Source organism: Mustela erminea, chromosome 14, assembly GCF_009829155.1.
Source record: "Mustela erminea isolate mMusErm1 chromosome 14, mMusErm1.Pri, whole genome shotgun sequence".
Lineage (NCBI taxonomy): Eukaryota > Metazoa > Chordata > Mammalia > Carnivora > Mustelidae > Mustela > Mustela erminea.
The window spans coordinates 83,277,049-83,296,814 of NC_045627.1; the positions used below are offsets into that span (position 1 = coordinate 83,277,049).

The 19,766-nt window shown below is 49.5% G+C and overlaps 1 protein-coding gene across 1 annotated transcript; it reads right to left on the reverse strand.

Moving 5' to 3' along the window:
- Positions 1-11,253: 11,253 nt before the first annotated feature.
- On the reverse strand, positions 11,254-13,066 carry C14H10orf120 (chromosome 14 C10orf120 homolog). Its single transcript, XM_032314005.1, has 3 exons — positions 12,810-13,066; positions 12,528-12,603; positions 11,254-12,019 (listed from the first exon to the last, which is right to left on the reverse strand). Exons 1-3 carry the CDS (start codon positions 12,992-12,994, stop codon positions 11,294-11,296), a joined length of 987 nt encoding a protein of 328 aa, XP_032169896.1. The 5' UTR covers positions 12,995-13,066; the 3' UTR covers positions 11,254-11,293.
- Between the last annotated feature and the right edge of the window lie 6,700 nt (positions 13,067-19,766).

The following is a 19,766-nucleotide window of genomic DNA, read 5'->3' on the forward strand; positions in this document are numbered from 1 at the left end:
TACTCTGGTGATGAGTCATCTTAGAGTCAGAGGTGTTAATGGATTAAGTATGTTTGAGGAGTAGGGGAGAAACTTATTTTCTCTACCCTCTTAGGTTCTCTGGCTTGGCCCAAGATTCCACCCGACCTGAGGCTTTAGTGGGGCCTTTTCTTAAACCTTTGAGCCTGTCCGTGAGGGCCTTCCCACACAGATGAAAACCCCAGGCAGTGGCCAGAGCAGCATGTTCATGCAGTTTGGACCTAAAAAGTCACCTGCATCAAGCAAGGACCAGATAAAAGATGGGGGTAGGGGCTGGAGATTAGTGGTCCTGGGCCCGTGTTGTATAGGGAACAGTGTAAGAGCTGAGTTCAGTCAGGTGCACACAGACCCGAATCTGTGGCCACCACAAATGGTGAGGAGCAGGTGCCTCTGGCCCTGGGACAGGGAGGCCACCATCCTCCTGAAAAAGTCCATGGATGCTCTTTAAGTAGAAGAGTGTGGATCAGAGCCCTTCCTGCCTCGGCTGTTTCTCATGCACCTTCAGCTCAGATCTGTCAATAGGCCAAAGTGGCAATGTTAGGTTGGCGTGTCCTGAATTGCAACAAGGGGGGGCATGTTGCAAGGCCAAGACCTACAAATCTAGAGCAGAGAAGCTCATGGGAGATGTGGTCCAGTCGAGAGATGTCACTCAAAATGACAGGGAGGTTTTGGGGTTCTGAACTTGAGGCTTGCTTTCTGGAAAACCATGACTTAGATCTTTCCCAGGTTGAGTGAGTGGACACCCCAGAGGTCATGTGTACTTCCTGACACAGGGCCCCCACTGACCATGCAGCACTAGAACCCAGGAGGGACAGCTGGAAATGGACTCACAGTGTCCCGTGTGTGAGAGACTCTAGAGCATTGTGGTGATAACCAGTGTAGCAAGGACAGCACTAAAATGGAGTTTAGGAAGTGCGGTGAATGTCATACAAGGCCGACAGAGACAGGTACCTTTGTGGAGTGCTTGGCTATGCTGGGCCCTGAGCCATGCCATGCGTGGACTGTCCTCCAGACCCTTTTAGGCAGTTCTTGTTGACATCCCCATTTTTTTAAAGATGTGGACTGAGGCTGATGGAGAATAAGCATGTTGCCCAACGCCATCAAGTCTTATTCCCACAGGACTATCACCCAGGCTGTGCTGGGCCCCCCATGTCACATCGTGATGACAAGCCCCAGTGCAGGCCATCCATAGGAGGCCAAGTGATTGTGATATCGTCTCCTGGATCCAAGCACTTAACCCAGTCTCCTTATACAGGGCACTTTCCATCAATCAAATGGTTCAGTTCTGCCAAGTAAAAAATATTATTCATTTGGTTTACTCCAACATCAAAGTGATCATTGGTCTCATTACAGGATTTACAGGAAATAGTCAGGTCACACTAGGATGGCCAACTGTTGTTGTTTGTCCAAGACTGGGGGGCTCCTGGGAGAAGGGGCTTTCAGCCGGAAGCCAGAATCTCGTGGATTTTTTTTTCTTCTTCAGATTTTTTTTCTATTTAAAACAGAACAAGACAGAGAGGGACAGAGCTGGAGAGAGAGAACAAGAGTGGGGGGAGGGGGAGAAGGAGAATTTAGATTTCCCTGTGAGCAGGGAGCCTGTCGCAGAACTGGGTCCCAGGACCCCGAGATCATGTCCTGAGCCGAAGACTGATGCTTAACCGACCGAGCTACTCAGGAGCCCCAGACTTTCATGGATTGACCAGCAGAGGTGGTCGCCCTCCTCAGAACCTACTTCTCTGTTGTGGCCACAGTGGGAACACTCACTGCAGTGCAGTGGAATTGCCAGTCAGGCAGAAATCTTCAGAATGGGCTCCTGGTTGAATGCTAATGCTAATGTCCTTCTTTCTGCCCTTGCCTGGGTGGGACCAGGCTTGCCCCAGGGATGAGGAGGTGACAGTCTCCCCTCTCTGGGCTCAGCGCCATCCCTTGGCACCTGGCTCCTCTTTCCAAGGGCCACATTTCCCATTCTTGAGCCTTGACTCTCAGTACCTTCAGTTTCCATCTGTTTCTCTGTTTTGGTGTCTTTCAGCCACTCTGCGTTCAGCTGCCAGGCCAGAAGGTAAGTGCAGATGGCGTGCTTTTCCCCTGTCTCTCCTCAACAGACATGGACTGGTGTGGAGTCCTAATGACACTGTTGGACTCCTGGTGTCAGGAACACTTTCTTGTCCAGAAGCCCTGGCATGGCTGAACTTGCTAGTCTGCCTCAATCTTCTCCATCCCTAACCTCCCCCTCCCCCGCCCTGTCAGGCTCCTTCCATGGTCCCTGTCCCCAGACACTGCACGTGCCTCCCAGTGCAGGGAGCCTGCTGGGCCCTCCCTCTGCACAGACTCACCAGGCTCCTGACGGGGCTGCCTGTCCTCTGAGCACCTGTCAGAGGAGAGTGGAACCTCTTCCAGAGGCCTGGAGTCTGGAGGGCTCCCGCACCCTCCACGTCAGAAATGAAGACGTGGTTGGCAGGGAAAGACTGGAGCATGAGGGGTGTGGCCCAGGGGGAAGAAGCATTTCCTACTGATGGAGGCTACTTGTTGAAGAACTCATTTTCTGGTGATTTCCAGGTCCTGGTACTCGCAGAGCAGATTACCAACATAAACAGCTTTGATCCTAACACCCCAGGGGAAGGTGTCATTTTTCTTTTCACTCACAGATTTAGAGACTGAGGCACCAGGGCAAGGCCCTGTAACCCCTCTCTGCAGGGCTTCACAATGAGCAAGTTCCCATGTACCTGAGAGGTGGGCCGTCTCTCTGTGGGGAAGGATAGTTCCCAGTGAGCGCCATCTCAGGTCTACACCAGGAAGAGGGGTTCAGGGGGGCACGAATGCTGTGTTTGGGCAGCCTGTCTGCTCTCCAGTCTGGCCGTGCTGTTGATGGTGAAGACAGCTTTGGTGAAGAGATGTATAATGTTATCTTTACAGGAATCCAAAACAAATCTTAGTCATGGACCCTGGTTCTTGACAAGTTCTGAGAGAATAACAAAAAAGCCACCTTGTTTGGGGGTCATCCACTTGGGTCAAGCCTGTTGGGCTGATCCTTGAGGTCAACAGCATGGCTGGGTCCAGTCCCTCATGGGCCTGATGCTGCCTCTGGGCACCCAGGTTCTTCTTCTCTGCTGTAGATTAAGTTGAATGTCTTGACACCTTCACAAACATCTCCGGCAAGATCTCCAACCTTTTCTGGCGGGACACTTCCCGTTTGTGGTTCATTGAATTGCCAATGGGTTAGAGTTTCTCTGGAAATTCCTGTCCTCGAGTGAGTCCCCTGGCTGTGAGATTCCTTTGCTGATGCTGATGCAGTTTCACGGGGAGTCGTCTGTCTTGTGTTCTTCCAGTTCGCCCTGCACCGTGGGCCACACATCTGACGCATGTTCTGGCTGCATTCTCGAGCCCGGCTGAAGACCCTCCCATGGCCTCTGCCTTCAGGTGAAGTTTGCTGTCCTGGCATGATTTTCACCTGCCCCCTGATCACTGTGCTGCTGTCCCTCTTCCCTTCTACCCACTGCTGCCCTCGGTCCCCTATTTGGGTGGAGACACACACACTGAGTTTGGGCACGACAGACCACTCAGCACCTCCGTGCCTTTGCTCACACAATCCCCTCTGCCTGGATGCACTTTCCAGTCCTTCCAGACTCTTGTGCCCGCTGCATGGGGTCCTCACCTCGTATGATGCTGCTGCTTGGTGGTTGAGACAGATGCTGCAATCCGTGTTACTAAGGGCCCTGCCCTTCGTGACCTGCCGGGAGGTTGGGACTCCCACTAGGTTATACATGTGTTCTGTGGGATGAAGTGTAACTTAGCAAATGGCTGCCTCAAAATTGGGATTTCGCCCACCTGCCTGAACCACATCCCAGGGGTGAAGGAGGAAGGCGTTTCTCTACGGGGCAGAGGGATACATTATTTTAAAATTTCCCCCTTATTGTCCTTTCGTATTTTCATTTTATATTATTTAATTTAATTTATTTTTAAAGAATTTTTTATTTAATTGAGAGAAGAGTGAGAAAGCAGAAGTGGGTGGAGGGGGCAGATGGAGAGGAACAAGCAGACTCCGTACTGCGCAGGGAGCCTGACTCGGGGCTCAGTCCCAGGGCCCGGGTTCATGGTCTGAGCCGAAGGGAGATGCTTACCTGACTGAGCCACGCAGGTGCCCTGTCCTTTCATCCTTTTAAATATTGATTTTTGGATCTGACTTTCCTGCCTCCAAGGAAGGATGCAGGCGGACCAAGATAAACTAGCTAAGAGGTCGAGTATGCCTTCTTGTCTTATTATAAACGAGAGACACTCAGGCCTTTCTCCTGCATGAGGTAGGCTGGTGGTCTCGTGAGGATTGTGGGTGGGAAATCAGATCCTGAAGAGAAGAAATGGAGGTGGGAGAACTGAGCAGGAGTATAAGCAGGAGTCCGAGTTGCCTCATGGGAGACAGAGATGGATGCCCTTCACCTCTGCTTCTCATGGAGGTCAGCTTGTGGCGCTTAGGTCTCCCTGCCAAAGAGTCAAAGCTAGAAATCAGGATCTTTTCCTGGTTTCCATGAGCTTCCAGACTCATGTCTGGGGCCCTTGGCCTGATACAGTGGGCATCAGTGAGGGAAACACACCACAATGTTGGCTGTATTTTGACGCTTCTGGGGCCCCAAGGACTAGTGCTTCCCAAATTTCTATGTTGGCATCCCGATCACAAGTAGGTCTGCTAAGTGATTTGGAAGTCACCGGCAGCTCAGGTGGCAGAGAAATTCTTTTGTAGAACTGGGAGGGTCATGGGGGTCTGTCCTCAGTTCAGAAGAATGAATGACATCCCTTCCCTTGTCCCCATCAGGAATGGCACCTCTGGTGAGCAAAGCTCATGTTGGGGTCTCATCCCTGCTGAGTCTGCTTGCGGGAGGGCCAGCGACCCCAAGAGCTGATGTGTGCCTTTCCTTCCATCCAACAGCCCCACCGGTTATTTGGAGTCTTTGTCCGTAACTGATGAAATTCCAGGAAATTTAAATTATGAGGCCATGTGTGAAGCTTTAAATTTCCATTTTCGATCTTCAGCCAACATTATAATGATAATATATGTTAAAGAAACTCTCTTTGGGGGTTCTCCCTTTGATATATATTATGAAGGTGACCCAAATGGTAAGTAGACGTGGATAAGGAATGCGCTGATGTTTCTTCCCCAAACCATGCTTGGCTATGTGTCACGGTGGGCATGAGGATGCCGTGGACTGTTGAAACAAGGGTGAGCCCAAGGCTACTGGATCATCACTGGCTGAGAAGGAAGCAATGGGAGCCAAGGACACTGCCCAGAACATGCACGGATTCTATCCCAGCATGTCTGCATGCCTGGGTCTTGGGAAGACACTATCAGGGATCTCGCAAAATGTACCTATCATCTTGATGACAGCAGATATCTGTCAGAACATGATTTTCCTTCTTACTGGTCTTCTTACAATTCCCTTTGTATTTTCTAGTGTATTTATTCGAAATCTGTAGTGAGCATACTGTATACTCTATAAGCTGTATATAATATTCCCCTTATACAACTGTGTGCATACAAATAGAACCCATATAGCCTAAAACAAATCAGACACTTGCCCTCCAAATTCTCAGTTTCTTCTAATCAACGATTACCCGAACTGACCGCCCCCCCCCCCCACGAATCAGAAGGAAACGCCTGTAAATTGACTTTACTTAATCGAGGTTAACTACTCTCCTCCCCTCAGGTCCCTTGCGCCCAAGACCTCCAGGCTTAGGAATCTTGGGAAAGGAAAGCAACCTTCCTTGAAGCCCCTTCTGGAATCAGCTGACCACAAGGAGACACATGCTGCTCACCTGCTGGAGCACGCCTGCTCACCCCCTCCCCCACCTCTGATTCTTCTAGCCTTTGTCCTCCTCCCTGTCAAGGAAAATTCCTTTCTCCTGACCTTCGAGGTACTTGCAGATCTTGTGCTCACAACATTCTCCTGGGTGCTGTAATTGTTTTGGTTAAAGTCTCTCTTTGCTGAAGACTAGATTTGTTTTTTTTATTTGAAAATTCTCATTAGGCAGTGATGAATCAGGCATCACTGAGAGTGATGGAGACCTCTTCTGAAAGGTCTTTAAAACAAGATGGAATTCCATTTGTCTGAGGCCTGTCTTGGGCAGGAGAGCTGCCTACTTGCTGTGTCTCTCATGCACCAGGAGAAGACCGACAGGCCCATCACACACAAGTATTGTCCGGGACTTCTGCTGAACTCTCTGGTAAAGAGTATTTTGGTGAGGGTGTGTTGAAATTCTTCTGTTTGCCACAAGCCAACAAAAAAATACCCTGCAGAAGGGTATGGGTCTCTACCAAAAGCACTGAAAAGAGGTGAACAAAAAGTCCACGTTGCCTGTGGGATCATCAGACTTGGGTTATTGATGTTGCATTTTATATGACGAGCAGCACGTTGGGAGGATCACCAAGGATGTGGTCCCCAGGAATGTCCTCGCTCCCATGGGACTGCAGCTTCCCGGAAGCACGCAGCATTCTTCTCTTGTTTGGAGAGCCTGGGGACCCTTCCGTCAGGGCCCTCTGATCCTGGGGAACAACTCCTACATCTGGACCATCCTGAGACAGCCAACTGGGAAACACACTGGGATGGCCTTCCTTCAATGGGTGCTTGAGACATGGGTTTTCTGTGCTGATTTTGTTGTATATTCTGGAAAGGAGCCCGTCTGGGCCTCTTCCAGTTCACTCCTGCCATCCAGCAGGGACATCGAAACACAAACACTCCATTCTCACTCCCTGCTGAAAACCCTTCAGTGGCTCCCTGACATCTGGATAAAGTGATCCCACCTTAACATAGTTTACAAAATTCTCCATGATCTGAGGGTTCCTTCCTTCTATAAGCTTCTCCCCTCAGGCTGCCCCACACTGGGCTGAGTTTTATGGACAAACCAGACCATTTAGCCGCGCCATGCCTCCATCACCATCTCCATGACCTCAGCCCCAAGGCGTTCACACCTTCTTCCAGCTAAAGGTGTCAACACCGGTCCTTGTTGTGCAAGGCTGTTGGAGCTGGTGTGTGTGTCACGTGCAGCTGAAAACACCCACAACCCTGCAGGTCCCCGGAGCCAGAATGCCAAGCTCTCATCCTTCAGAGAGTCTCGCCAAAAGAAGACCAGGCTGTTTTCTGTTCGAGCCTCCAAGCTGACCAGACCTGCCCCAGCTCCTCACTTTTGGAGACCCAGAGCCTGGGCAAGTTTTTACAAAGCCAGCTTTCCCAGTCATCCCCTCAGCTTCTCAGAGGCTTCTCAGAGGTGTATATGCCTATTTGCTCCACACAGCAACACATGTAAAATTTGTCTAAACATGAGCCTTGCTGGCATTTCTCTGAGGTTTATATCAAGTCGTCAAGCTGAAGTTTTCATGTCTTCAGGAAAAGAGCAGTTTTAGTTCTGAATGATTCCAAGTCAGAAGGATGGGAGAATAATTGGAAACCGTGTACAGGTAGTTAACAAAACCTGATATCAAGTGAACAAGCCTAGAATCTCCCACCCATTGAGTTGTGCTGGAGTTTTCCATTAAAATATAATATTTCCCTCTATAGTTACCCCAATTTCTCTCAGAGACCATCAAAATGTGGTTTGCAAAATAAGTCTAGTCTCATTAAACGTGGCCTGATTATTTACATAAGTGCAGCAAGAAAATTAGTGACCATATAAGCTTTTCTTAATCTGCTTTGCTGGAATGTCTCATGAGGAACCTCAGATTAGATTTTTAAAGCCTCTCAAGGCTAAGAAGCCAAGCCAAGGACTTGTCATCAGATTTTGTCTATGATAGAAATAGATTTGGGTTAATCCCTCTCTTCTTGAGGTCCCCAAGATACCCCAAGTGTCCTGGGCCTGCCAGAAGGTCACCTTCCTCAGTCAGTTGGCAAGGCTGCCAGGAACCCTGTAAGCAAGGTACTGGGCCAATTTTCTTTTCAAGGGGCTTTATTGGCTCCATAAAGTCAACCTGAGTTTTTAAAGCTGTCTGGTTGTATCTCATTCAGGCACATACATTCTCAAATATGACATTCCAGTCAAAGCTTTGGTGATGTACCAATGTTTCTAATTGTGTCCTGTTATGAGGAGAACAGAATCTTATTGAACTTACGCAAATAACTATATTGCCATAAAAATAAGAATACTCACTAAGAATTCCCAAATGCTGGAGGGATTAGGTAGGGAGAAAAAGTGATTGTTTCATTTTCCTTCACAAAGGTAAATTTTACCAAACTACTGTAAGTCATGAGTAGCTTAAGAGAAAAGAGGAAGGAGAGAAGTCTTCTTAAATCTGGAAAACACAATATATGAAACGAATGATATTTTGAAGCAAAAGTCATAATAATCACCCTCATGGCTTTATGCAGTCCCATGAGATTAATTCTCATTGATCTTGCCCTTTGGTTAGCCATTTTGTGAATCCAGGTTTTCCATTAGATTTCTGGAATTTCTCACCCAGTTCAGTGGTGTGATCTTAAAGTCATCAGAAGCCTTTATTGTCAGAGCCCCTTCCATGAGTCTTTTTGAAAATGGATCACTTTTGCAAAAGCATCAGAGTAAACCAAGAATAGTAAATGACAAGACTTAAATGACAAGATTCAAAAATAGCCGTGGTTAAAGGTCCGATGAGAGTTCATCACCATGGAATTGACGAGGAAATTTGATTATTTCTGTGACATACAACATGTTAAGTTAATAGCTAGAATTGTGAGTGATACCATTATCCCAGGACAGATTTCTAGGGATGCCAGACCATTTCTAGAAAACCTACATTTATCAACATATCCCCATCCCAGTGTAACCTAAAAAGGTCAGACATCACTTCCTATTGAACCACGCTTCCATGTTATTTAACATGTCAAATAAACCTAAATAATTCAATATCTTCCTTTTTATGAAGAGAGAGAACAAATGCTTTTGAGTTTTTCTGGGAGACCTTGAGAAATGCCCAAGTTAGTTCAAAATCAAAAATATCTCCCCAGCAGGGGAGCAAGGAAACAGGCTTAGTCCACCAGATACTCTGTCTTTGGGGGTACTGTGCTGACAAAACCATCATAACCATCTTTTGCTACTCTACCCCACTACGCACCACCACCACCAGCACCAAGGCTGGGGGAAGCTTAGGGAGGACTGTTTGTTTCATCTTATCAATAAAGCCCAGATCCATTAAGCACTTGGTGACCTTTGCCTCTGGGGAGGCGACATTTCGGCTGAGACAAGGATCCAGGGTAGAGGGCACGTCAAGCAGTGATGTAAGACACCAACAGCAGTGAGCTGAGACTAGACGTCGCTAACACAGAGTGTGCGGGCTCTAAACTGGTCATCGGCAAGGCCAGGAGAGCCAGGAGAGCCAGGAACTGACAATCGCTAGAACCAGAAGAGGTCCGGAAGGACTAAATACAGATCAAACTTTGAACAAGGAGGACTTTTGCCGCAAACTGTCAGCCTCTCCGGACACTGACTCCCCTACTTCTGACCGCATCAGAAGGGCAGCTGCCCCCCAAGGCTCTGCCCGACTGACTCCCGGACATAGTGACCTTCTGCTGTTTGAACACAATAAGCAGAGAAGAAGGCCAAGAGCTGGCCGGAAGCTGACCGAGTGCACGCACCCAGGGCCACTAACCAGGTGTGTTAACTTCCCACCCTTGTTGCCTATGGGTTGATGAGTGACTTGCGTTCGTTTTGCAAGACATGTATGAAGCCGAGGTGGATGCCATGGGAAATGGCCTTGAGTTTGGGATGTCAACCTTGCATTATGAGCAATGAAGGCTGACATCATGAAAAGGCACTGCTCGTGTGTGCACCCTCCCAGCATGCTCGCGGCACCCAGGTATGTGAGCCATAGGGGCTCCCAGCACAATACCCGGGATGCCTTTCTCTTAACTTGCCCCCGTGGCCAGTAGAGTCCTCCTGGAAAATGAGAGAGGGAGGAGCCTCTGGGCCCAGGGCTCTCGATCTGCTGGGAGAGCGGCTGTGGTTCTGAAGGAGCTGACCTAAGAATCCTATCCCTGGCCCCACCCAGGAGGAGGGAGCCCGAAAGAAAGCTGGCCTTGGGCCAGGAAGCCACGGGCCTGCATGGACAAGCTCAGTGTCTTTCCAACTGTGTGCAGATCGCTGGGGACAGAGTGCAGTGAACTGAAGCATCTTCCTGTGTTTCAGATGCAGACGAGAAACGACTGTGTCCTGTGTCACAGATGCCCAATGTGCTGCCCCCGTGGCTGTCTTCTGGGTCTGCGGCCTTGGGGCATAAGCAGGCCTTCATGGGAGCAGCTGTGCTGCCTGAGAGACCCTGGACACCCCCCCCCCCCAGACCTGCCCGAAGGAGCTGTGCACGTGGCAGCCGTGCGGGCCCTGTGCCAGTCTTTGGCCGGATAGGAAGGTGTGAGTCACCTGGCCAGACTAAGAGCAGGGCAGCAAAGAGAGGCGGCCAGGAATGAGCCGGCTCTACCTTCCGAGGGAGAAGTTGTGGACCTCAGCAAGTTGTGGGAAGCAGGGAACTGACCTCCAGACTTTGGGTCTGGGCAGCCTTCTTGAGGAGCGCTCTCTCCCCCATCTGGGCTAAGGGCTGGTATCAGCTCCCGGGACTCTGTGGGAGATGGATTCCAGTCAGGGTCCCCACCATACTGGCTGCCCTGTGTTCATGCCTTTGTAGTGTGGTTTTGCAACTCTTCCCATCCAGAGATGAAGTCTGTGGGGCCACCCTTGCCTCTGGACCAGCCGCATGTCCTGCATTGGCTGATGGTGCCAGTTCTGAGTCTTGCCTCCAAGGGCCATGCACACAGCCACTTACCCCCCTCCCCGGGTCCCATGGGGGCTGTGAGCAAGCCTCGGCCAGCTTGCTGCACCAAGGAACCCTGCAGCCAGTCCCTCCCATGGACCCCGCCGATGCTTGTCCACACCCGGGAGAATCACCTAACTGACCTGCAGGGAACAGACTGAACCCAACCAAAATTGCTGAGCCCCGGAATTACAAGTTGAATTAACGAGTGTTGTTTTAAGCCAGGACCTAGAAGGGTGATGTGTCTCACCAGCAGGGGGAAGAAACACAAGTCCCGTGGCACTGGGTGCAAAGGAGGGGTCTGCATCCTGGAAAGTCCCGGGCTCTGGATGAGGGTGGCAGCCGAGAGCCAAGAACCAAGGGATGCCTGACACCAGGAAGTCTCTGCCTGTAGGTCTCCCCTGGAGGGGCCCCGGGGAGCCGGGGTCTGGGGCAGAGCCACGGGAGTAATAAGGACCAGGACACTCGGCCACCTTGGGCATAAGGAGGACTTTAATGCTGATGAGAGGATTTGTGCTTTTACTCCTTCCAGATGCTCTCTCCCCCCAGGAAGCTGGTCTTGGTGGCCTCAGTGTGGAGGGCTCCCCGTGAAATGAAATCCTGATTCATCAGCATGAGATCGCCAGGGAAGTCTGCTACGTGGAGAAGATTCCGGTTGGTTAAGCCAGTGATGGACCGCTCCGCTTTCCTGGTGGGGAAGAATGGTTTCCGGTCACTTGGGTGGTGTGAGAAACCCTTTTTTGGCTCTTCTGACTTGAAAATGACGCTCATGTTTATTTCTTGTCTTTTGGTGGCTGTGTTCTCTGCGTCGCCTCTCTCCTCTTGCTTGGCGTTGCAGCAGAAATCAGCGTCCTCGTCCTCCTCGTCATCCCTCGTCTTGTCCTTGGCCTTTGGGGTCATGCCCCCTCCAGACAGAAAGCCAGAGCCCCGAAACCTCTCGATGTAGGGCAAGAGCTGCCGGTTTCTGAGGGCTCGAGCAAGCTGCATCCGTTCTACGTGTTTGATGATGGTGAGTTTCTCGCGCTGCGGCATTCTTAACTCCTCTGGGGGCACCATCACCTTTGCCGTCCATATTTTTTCTAGGCGCCTACAGGTGGCACAGGGAGGTGTGTGCTGGGTTCTATACTCCATCGCCCGCTTATAGTCCGAAGACAGTGACTGGAGCTCCTTGAGCATTTTCCATTCTTCCTCTTGCTTGTGAGTCAGCAGTCTCTTGGCCGCGATGGTGTGAACACCACCCAGACGCTGACGATGTGAAGGGGACGGTTAAAGTCTCAACGGGACAGGAGCAGGGGGCACCCACAGGAGGAATTGCCTCGAGGCACCTACCCCACCGCCCGTGGCTGAGTGTCTGAGCCCCTGTGCGCTGGGAAACTGGGAGGAGCTGTAGGGTCAGATAGGCCGGGTTCCGATCCTGTGTCTCCTCCTCTGCAGTGAGTTGGAAAGAATGGTGCCCACTTAGACAGGGCAATGGCGAGGCCTTACATATGAAAGCGGCTCCTGCAAGGGAAGCCCCTGTCCCCGGTCAGCACTCAGTTATATTCCTGATCAGGACTTTGAATCAGGAGAGGATTGGCTCTGCAAACATGGGAGCCTCGAGCGGACGCAGCCAACTCAAGGCCACTGGGAGACTTGTGTCTCCATGTCTGGTAGGGTTTGAACCTCTGACTCCATCCCCCCGACCCCACCACCCCCCCATCTACTGTCCAGCTTCAGGGAGGGCCTCTCTGTGAATAACCCCTAGGACACTTACTAGGATCTCTTTCTCCAAGGGGGAGTATTTCCCAAGGGCAATGCGTGGATCTGATTTGTAGAATTTGGTCCATATCCTGAAAGGCAGAGAGGCAGGTAAAGCAGGACTCCAGGAAGGGGCGTCCTGCCTTTAGTTTTGGGGTGGAAAACCTCAGGGTGACTCTGCATGCGTCAGGCTAGGACCACTGGGCTGGGGTGGGCTCCTCCCTTTGGCTCGTTTGGGGGTGGGCAGTGGGGACGTGGGGGGAGGAAAGAAAGGACCAGAAGCACAGGCTACACTCACTCCAATGGCGAAGCAGAGCATAGACCCGGTTGGCAGCACAGGGAGTCTTTATCCCGAAAGGAGTCGTTCGTGGTGCAAATTCTGACCGGCGTTCCATTCTTACTCCACGTGCCCTCGGCAGCCTTCCTTTCTCGGGTCCTCTGCCTTCCCGCCTTCTGACAGCCGCTCTCCCATTCCCTGATCATACTGCCACGCTAGGCTAGGATGGGAGGTGTCAGAGCCTGCAGTTGCCTTCTAGGACAGTGTAATGGGAGCCCAAGGGACAGTCACAAACTTCTCTTGCATCATAACTGACCTCCTTGGGGGCTATTGTGAGGTCTGAGTTTAGGCATCACATGATGCCCCGGGGTGAAACCGACAAGCCTTACCACGTTCCTGCAGTGCCGGAGTCCAGGGGAACAGAGTGGGCAGACCACGTGGCTGAGGGGACGATCTGACCATGTGACTGCCACGAACAAGCCCCAGAGATGCTCAGTCCCTTCAGGATGACGGCTCAGTCTCTCTGGGCTTCGCTTGCCTCTCCGATCTTAATTCCTCATGCTCCATCCAAGTCAGCTATCCATGGCTCTTGGATATCCATGGCTCTCGGCTGATGTTCATGCTGCCCCCAGGTGTCAGGTGCCTCTCCTCCTTTTGACAACTTGCTTGTCGCTCAGGGCCCAGCTCACCTGTGCCTCCCCTGAAGATTTCTTTGCAGAATAAATCAGCCCTTTGTCTGTGTTAGTCCTGGTATCATCACGTCCTCTGTCACAAACTGACTTTGTTATCTAATAGGTCCGTCTCTCCTCTGCTCAAAGGGAAGTACCAGCAGCCTCTTATTCTTCGGTGGTTGTGGCCTAGCACCGGGCTTCTCATAGAGCCGATTTTCGGCCTGCGGACTCAATAAGCAATCATCCTGGGCCTCCGGCCAGAGGTGGGACCAAGAGTGTCCCTGGTGCAAATGGACGTTGGCACAACCCTTACAAAAAGTAATGTGACAACAGATACCAAACATTGCAAATGCATTTACACTGAAAAATAAAAAAAGAAAAGAAAAGAAAAATAAATAAATAAATACACGCCCCAAAATGCATTTATCCTTAACCCAGTAATTCTGTGTATAAAGTAAAATATGCACAAGGTCAGTCAACACAGCCTGTTTGGGATGACAAACCTAATGACAAACTCAAAGGTCCATGAACAGAGTTGGTTAGAGAGTTACGGCCAACCATACAGTGGGATGCTATGCCCCAGTAATAAAGATCAAGGAAGGAAGGTCTTTATTTGTACAGAAATATGGTTAAATATGGTTCCTGGATAAATGTGCAAAGGAAGGTGCAATAAGTTGTAGACTAACTTTTAGAGTGGGAAAGGAACAAATAAGCATATACATTTGTATTTGCATAAAGAAAATCTAGAATAATACACACCAAAAAATAAAATAAAATAAAATAAAAATGGTTACCGGAGGTGGGTACCTCGCAGATAAGGAAGTGGTGGGAATGAGCCTTTTGTTGTACACATTATTCTGACTTGAAATTAGAACTATATTGAGTGTCTCACCCACTGAAAAAATTGAAAAGGAGACAGCAGCTCACAGAAGAAGACTTCCATGTTCTGACAAGTGTGGACCCTAAAATTTGCCTTTGACCCCACTAGGAAATTCAGAGTGGGGATGTTTAGGAAGTGGTCCAGTGCTCATATCCATGTGAGCCATCGAAAACACAACAGGGCTCCTCCCACGCACATGGGCAAGTTCAGTCACCTGAACAGCTCCAAACCCAGGAATCTGCCAACAGCACCTCTTAGCAGTGAAGAAAATGCCTCCTCCTGCTCTGTGTTCAGTGACAAAGCTGTCGGCTCCACACTAGCTGCTAATAGAGAGTGGCCTCGCAGGAGCTGCACAACACCGGACACGTTACATGCGCTCAGACATGTGTGTGAAACAGCCGGTGCACGATCTATGTCGCAATATTCTATACCAATGCAAAAGCAAGTCTTTGACAAATTTCCAATAATGTATGTGTGATGTCATGTGATCTTTAACAGCAGCAGGATACACAACTATTTATACAGAGGATGATCCGGATGCTGTCGATACACAAATATGTTAGAAGGAAACAGACAAGCAGGAAATACATGGAAACATTGGCCCCTGTTACTCTGGGAGGCTGATTGGGAATCCTCCTGGTCCAGCCGTGTGCCAGCAGCCTGGTCACTTCCAGATGCTTAGGGGAAGGATCTAAGGTCCCATCCCAAAATGTACGGACAGGAAAGGGTGCCGTGGACAGGACCCAGCTTCTCCAGACATCAGGGAAAGAGGGTGAGAAAGGGGACACCCTGCTGCGCTGCCTGGGAGGCTGTCACCGTGGCAACAGGTCTTCACCCCCTGGGGAAACCAATGCTTCCTGCACTGAGCCACTAACCTGCTTGGAGCTCACATCCATCTCTCTCTCTCTCTCTCTCTCTCTCTCTCTCTCTCATTTGCATCCCCAAGCTTTTTTTGTTTTGTTTTGTTTTTAGGTATTTCTCTGGGATCATTTTTACATCAAATTTATTCCTGATTGTTACTTGGTTTGGGGCTCATCTTCATTCACAGTCATCTACCTCACGAGCTGGCTCGTTTTCCACGCTTCCTTTTCCACTGCCTGTCATCTGGGTTTTACCTTCATGTTTACATTTACCTGCAATTCTGGGGGTTTTCCTTTCATGTTCGTGTTATGTCTCTGCCTTGTAGCCTTTACCTTTTGTATGCATTTCATCTGTTTTTACCTACTGTACCGGTCAGGGTTGTTCAGAGAGACAGAGAAGAGATTTTAAGGAAGTGGCTCACGTGATCGTGAGACTAGAAGACCGGCAGGCTGGAGACCCAGGGAAGAGCCCCTGTTGCAAGTCAGGCCTGCTGCCAGGATTTCTTCTAGTTTGGGGTACATCAGTCTTTCTTTTGTTCAGGGCTTCAGCTGACTGGGTGAGGCCCACCCATGGTATGAAGGGCAGTTTGCTTTATCCAAAGTCCACTGATTTAAATGTTAATCTTATCCAGAAACATCTTCACAGAACCATCCAGAGTCATTCATCAGACCATGGCCCAGCCAAGCTGACCCATAAAATTAACCATCAAACCTATTTATATTTACTAGGTTTTTAAAGATTAGTTTAAATGTTGTGGTTTTTTTTGTTTTGTTTTGTTTTGTTTTGTAGTCTTTTAACAGCAGGGGTTTTGGGGTTTTTTTTGTTTTGTTTTTTGATTTTTGTTTTTTTGCTGTTATCCCACTTTGGAACTTTCTAGTAATGGATTCATATAGCATGTGTTTCCTGGGTCTGCTTTTCTCCCTGAACATTATGTTTTTCAGACTTACTGATATGCTTGACTTTGGCTCATTTTCACTGTTTATGTTATGATTATGATTATGATTATGTTATGGTTGCTTAATCCATCTTCTGCTGCTTCCGAGTTGGGGAACATTCTTGTACATGTCTCCTTGGGTTATGTGTGTGCTTTTCCGTGGGTGCAGGTCTAGGAGTGGAGGCCCTGGGCTCTAGGGTATGTGTATCTTCGATTTCCTACAAAATTCTCAGCTCTAGTCCAAGGTTTCTACCAGTTCACAATCCCACCAGTAATTCCCCCTTGTCAACACTGGTGGGTATGTTGTGGTAACTCACAGTAGCTTTAATTTGCATTTTTCTGGGTAACATGAGACCAAATGCTTTTTTTGTTGGCCATTGAGATGACCCTTTGTGAAAGATCTGTCCTAGTCTTTTGTGCATTTTTTCCTAATGAGCTTTTGTTTCCTTGTTGATTTAAAGATTTTATTTATTTATTTGAGGGAGAGACACACACACAGAGAGAAAGAGAGAATAGAGTGGGATGAGGGGTAGAGGTAGAAGCATACCCCTGCTGAGCAGGGAACCCAGTGCAGGGGCTCGATCCAGGGACCCCAGGATCGTGACCTGAGCCAAAGGCAGATGCCCAATGGACTGCACCACCCAGGCACCCCATCCTTATGTATTCTTTTTTTTTTTCAGCGTAACAATATTCATTGTTTTTGCACCACACCCAGTGCCCCATGTAATCCGTGCCCTCCCTAATACCCACGACCTGGTACCCCAACCTCCCACCCCCCGCCCCTTCAAAACCCTCAGATTGTTTTTCAGAGTGCATAGTCTCTCATGGTTCACCTCCCCTTCCAATTTCCCCCAACTCCCTTCTCCTCTCCATCTCCCCTTGTCCTCCATGCTATTTGTTATGCTCCATAAATAAGTGAAACCGTATGATAACTGGCTCTCTCTGGTTGACTTATTTCACTCGGCATAATCTCTTCCAGTCCCGTCCTTATGTATTCTTGATGGAAGCCCTTCACCAGTTCCATACTTGGCACACACGTCCTCCTACTGTTGACCTGGCGTTCTCCTTTCTTACAGGTGTCTCTTATGCCAGGTGCACTCCCAATTTACCAGTCTTTCCCTGAATGGTTAGTACTTCCCATGCCTTGTTTAAGAAATCATTTCCTACCCCAGATAGAAACGATATTCTCCTAGATTATGTCACATGTATCTTTTTTTAAAAAAAGACTTTATTTATTTATTTGACATACAGAGATCACAAATAGGCAGAGAGAGAGAAAGAGAAGCAGGCTCGATGCCTAGCAGAGAGCCGGACACAAGGCTCGATCCCAGGACCCCAGGATCACGACCAGAGCCAAAGGCAGAGGCTTTAACCCACTGAGCCACACAGGTACCCCGTCACTTATATCTTCATAATGATATTCTACAGTCTCTAAAACCTTGGGTTTTTTTCTTTTGAACTTTCTTAACTTCCGATTCTGTTTTTCAGCCACAATTCTCAATTATTTTCCATCTTTTTTTTTTCTAAAGTATACTTTTCAGCTTAATTTTACATGGTTACCAAGAAATAGCATGTGGGCACACTTTTCCCAAGCAGGACTTTTCTCCTCCCCAGAGCCCACCCTGCAGTCACCACCTGGGCTCTGGTTCCCTCTGGTGGGTCCTTCTGCTCATTGCAAGTCGTCTCTCCAAAGCCCTGTCTGCCATCTCCCCTCTCCAGCTTTGCATAGGACACAGTCTTCATATGAAAAGCTGTGTACTTTAAAATCATAGTTTCCTCTACAAAACCGTTGACTCTAGGCAGATCAGAGCCCTGGGAAGGTCTTCTAGACCAGCACTTCTCCAAAGTTAACACGCAAATAATCTCCTGGATATATCCTCTTAAGGTGCCAAGTCTTATTTGGTAGATCTGAGGTGGAACCTAAAAATCTGCACTTACAGCAAGCTCCCAGGTGATGTCAGTGCTGCTAGGCCCAGAGAACCAAAGCGGCGACTCAGTGTGGGACCACTCAACAGGGGATGCTAGTCCGAGTGGGGTCTGTGGACCGGCAGCCGTGGCGTCTATTCCGTGGACCGGCAGCCGTGGTGTCTATTGCCTGGGAGCATGTTAGAAATGCAGAATCTCAAGCCCTTCTCCAGATTTGCTGAATCTTGATCTGCATTTCAACAAGTTGCCCAGGTGAGTGATGTCCACAGGGGAGTGCAAAAGGCAGCTGGTTGGTCCCTGGGGGGAAATCAGGTGGCAGGGTCAGCCCAGGAGGCTTGTGACCAGGACTGGCGCTGCTGTATACCAACCTGCTTCTCAAACCCCGCTCCCAGCTTCTCCAGTTTCCTTCGTCTGGCAGAAGGATTGGGGTAGACGGCGGCTCAAGCACAGTTGGTACAAACCGTTTCTTAAACACGAGGTCTTCTGTGACCTGTAATACAAAGCGAGGGGAAGCCCATTTCACATCTTGACCTCTAGGAAAGGGTTTGGACACATGGAGGTATTGGAAGCAGGGCTGCCGCTTCTTTTCCTGTCTGGAGGGCAACAAGTGATTATCTGGGGAAGTTCAAGTCCCAGAGGGATGATTTAATCAAACTCGAGAATCTAAGCCAGGGTGATGGTATTCCCACCTGTGTGAGTTTTCTAGGTTTCTCCACAATTTCTGCTGGGCTCTTCGCAGGCCCGTCTGTAGTTATGTTATTAGCCCCTCCCCTCTCTCATTTTAGAAGATAAGCTCCAAGAGCCCAAGAACTTTGCTTCCTGATTGCTATTTTCCAAGCCCCCACCATGGTCCTTGACACATAGAAGGCACTCAATAAATACTTATGGAAGGAAACAAACAAACAAACCCCAAACTTAACTATACAGTGAACTAGAAGCTCTGGGCCAGGGGTTCAAGATCCACCTCTGCCAGCTGGGGAGTAAAAGGTAGGGGGAGGGGGCGGTGAGCAAAAACAGCCCTCAGCTCCCGACAGCGTTCATCTCCAGGGCTGGTTTCTGTTCTGGTTGATTGATCCAATCGCTTAGGTGAAGCCACGGCACTGTGCGTAGAATTGGAAGCGTCTCCCTGAAGGCATAAGGGAGAGGCCAGTCCTCAGGCAGGAAAAGGGCCTATGGAAGAAGGACTTAAACAGGAGAGGAGATTATTGCCCCTTCTGGGTCTCACTCTCTTGCATCTTAGCTCTTAGAAGGTCTAGCCCTTCTGGCAGGTGCCTTGGTGGGGAGGGAAAGTGACTTCTGCCATGCGGAGAAGGCTGGGAGCAAGTCAAGAACCAGGAGCCAGACCTAGAGCCCCTGGGGTCGTTCACAGCCAGGGATGAGCTGCATCTCATCATTCCATGCTCCGTACTGATCGTGTCTGCGTCCCTGAACAGCGAGCCCAGGCGCTCACTACTCCAGTCTGGTCTCAGCCGTAAGGCGACCTTGGGGTTGAGGGGAAGGACAGGGGCAGGGAAAGTGGGTAGTGCTCTGAGGCCAGGACCCTGGAGTCAGCAACAGTGAGACACCACTCCCAAAAGGAAGCTAAATCCCAAGAAATGGAGCTTAGATGAGGTCCATGAGGCCCAGCATTCCTAAGCCTAGGCAGTCCTGCCCCTTCCCACCTAAAAGATGGGGGTCCATCTGATTGCTCTAGAGAGGAAGCGACA

What these genes read in the sequence shown, in the direction of transcription:
- C14H10orf120 (XM_032314005.1), bottom strand. Translation starts at nt 12,994, where the DNA reads ATGATCAGGGAATGGGAGAGCGGCTGTCAGAAGGCGGGAAGGCAGAGG. An exon ending in TGCTCTGCTTCGCCATTGGA is followed by an intron (nt 12,604 to 12,809) that starts GTGAGTGTAGCC and finishes TCTGCCTTTCAG; the next exon opens with GATATGGACCAAATTCTACA. An exon ending in CCTTGGAGAAAGAGATCCTA is followed by an intron (nt 12,020 to 12,527) that starts GTAAGTGTCCTA and finishes TCACATCGTCAG; the next exon opens with CGTCTGGGTGGTGTTCACAC.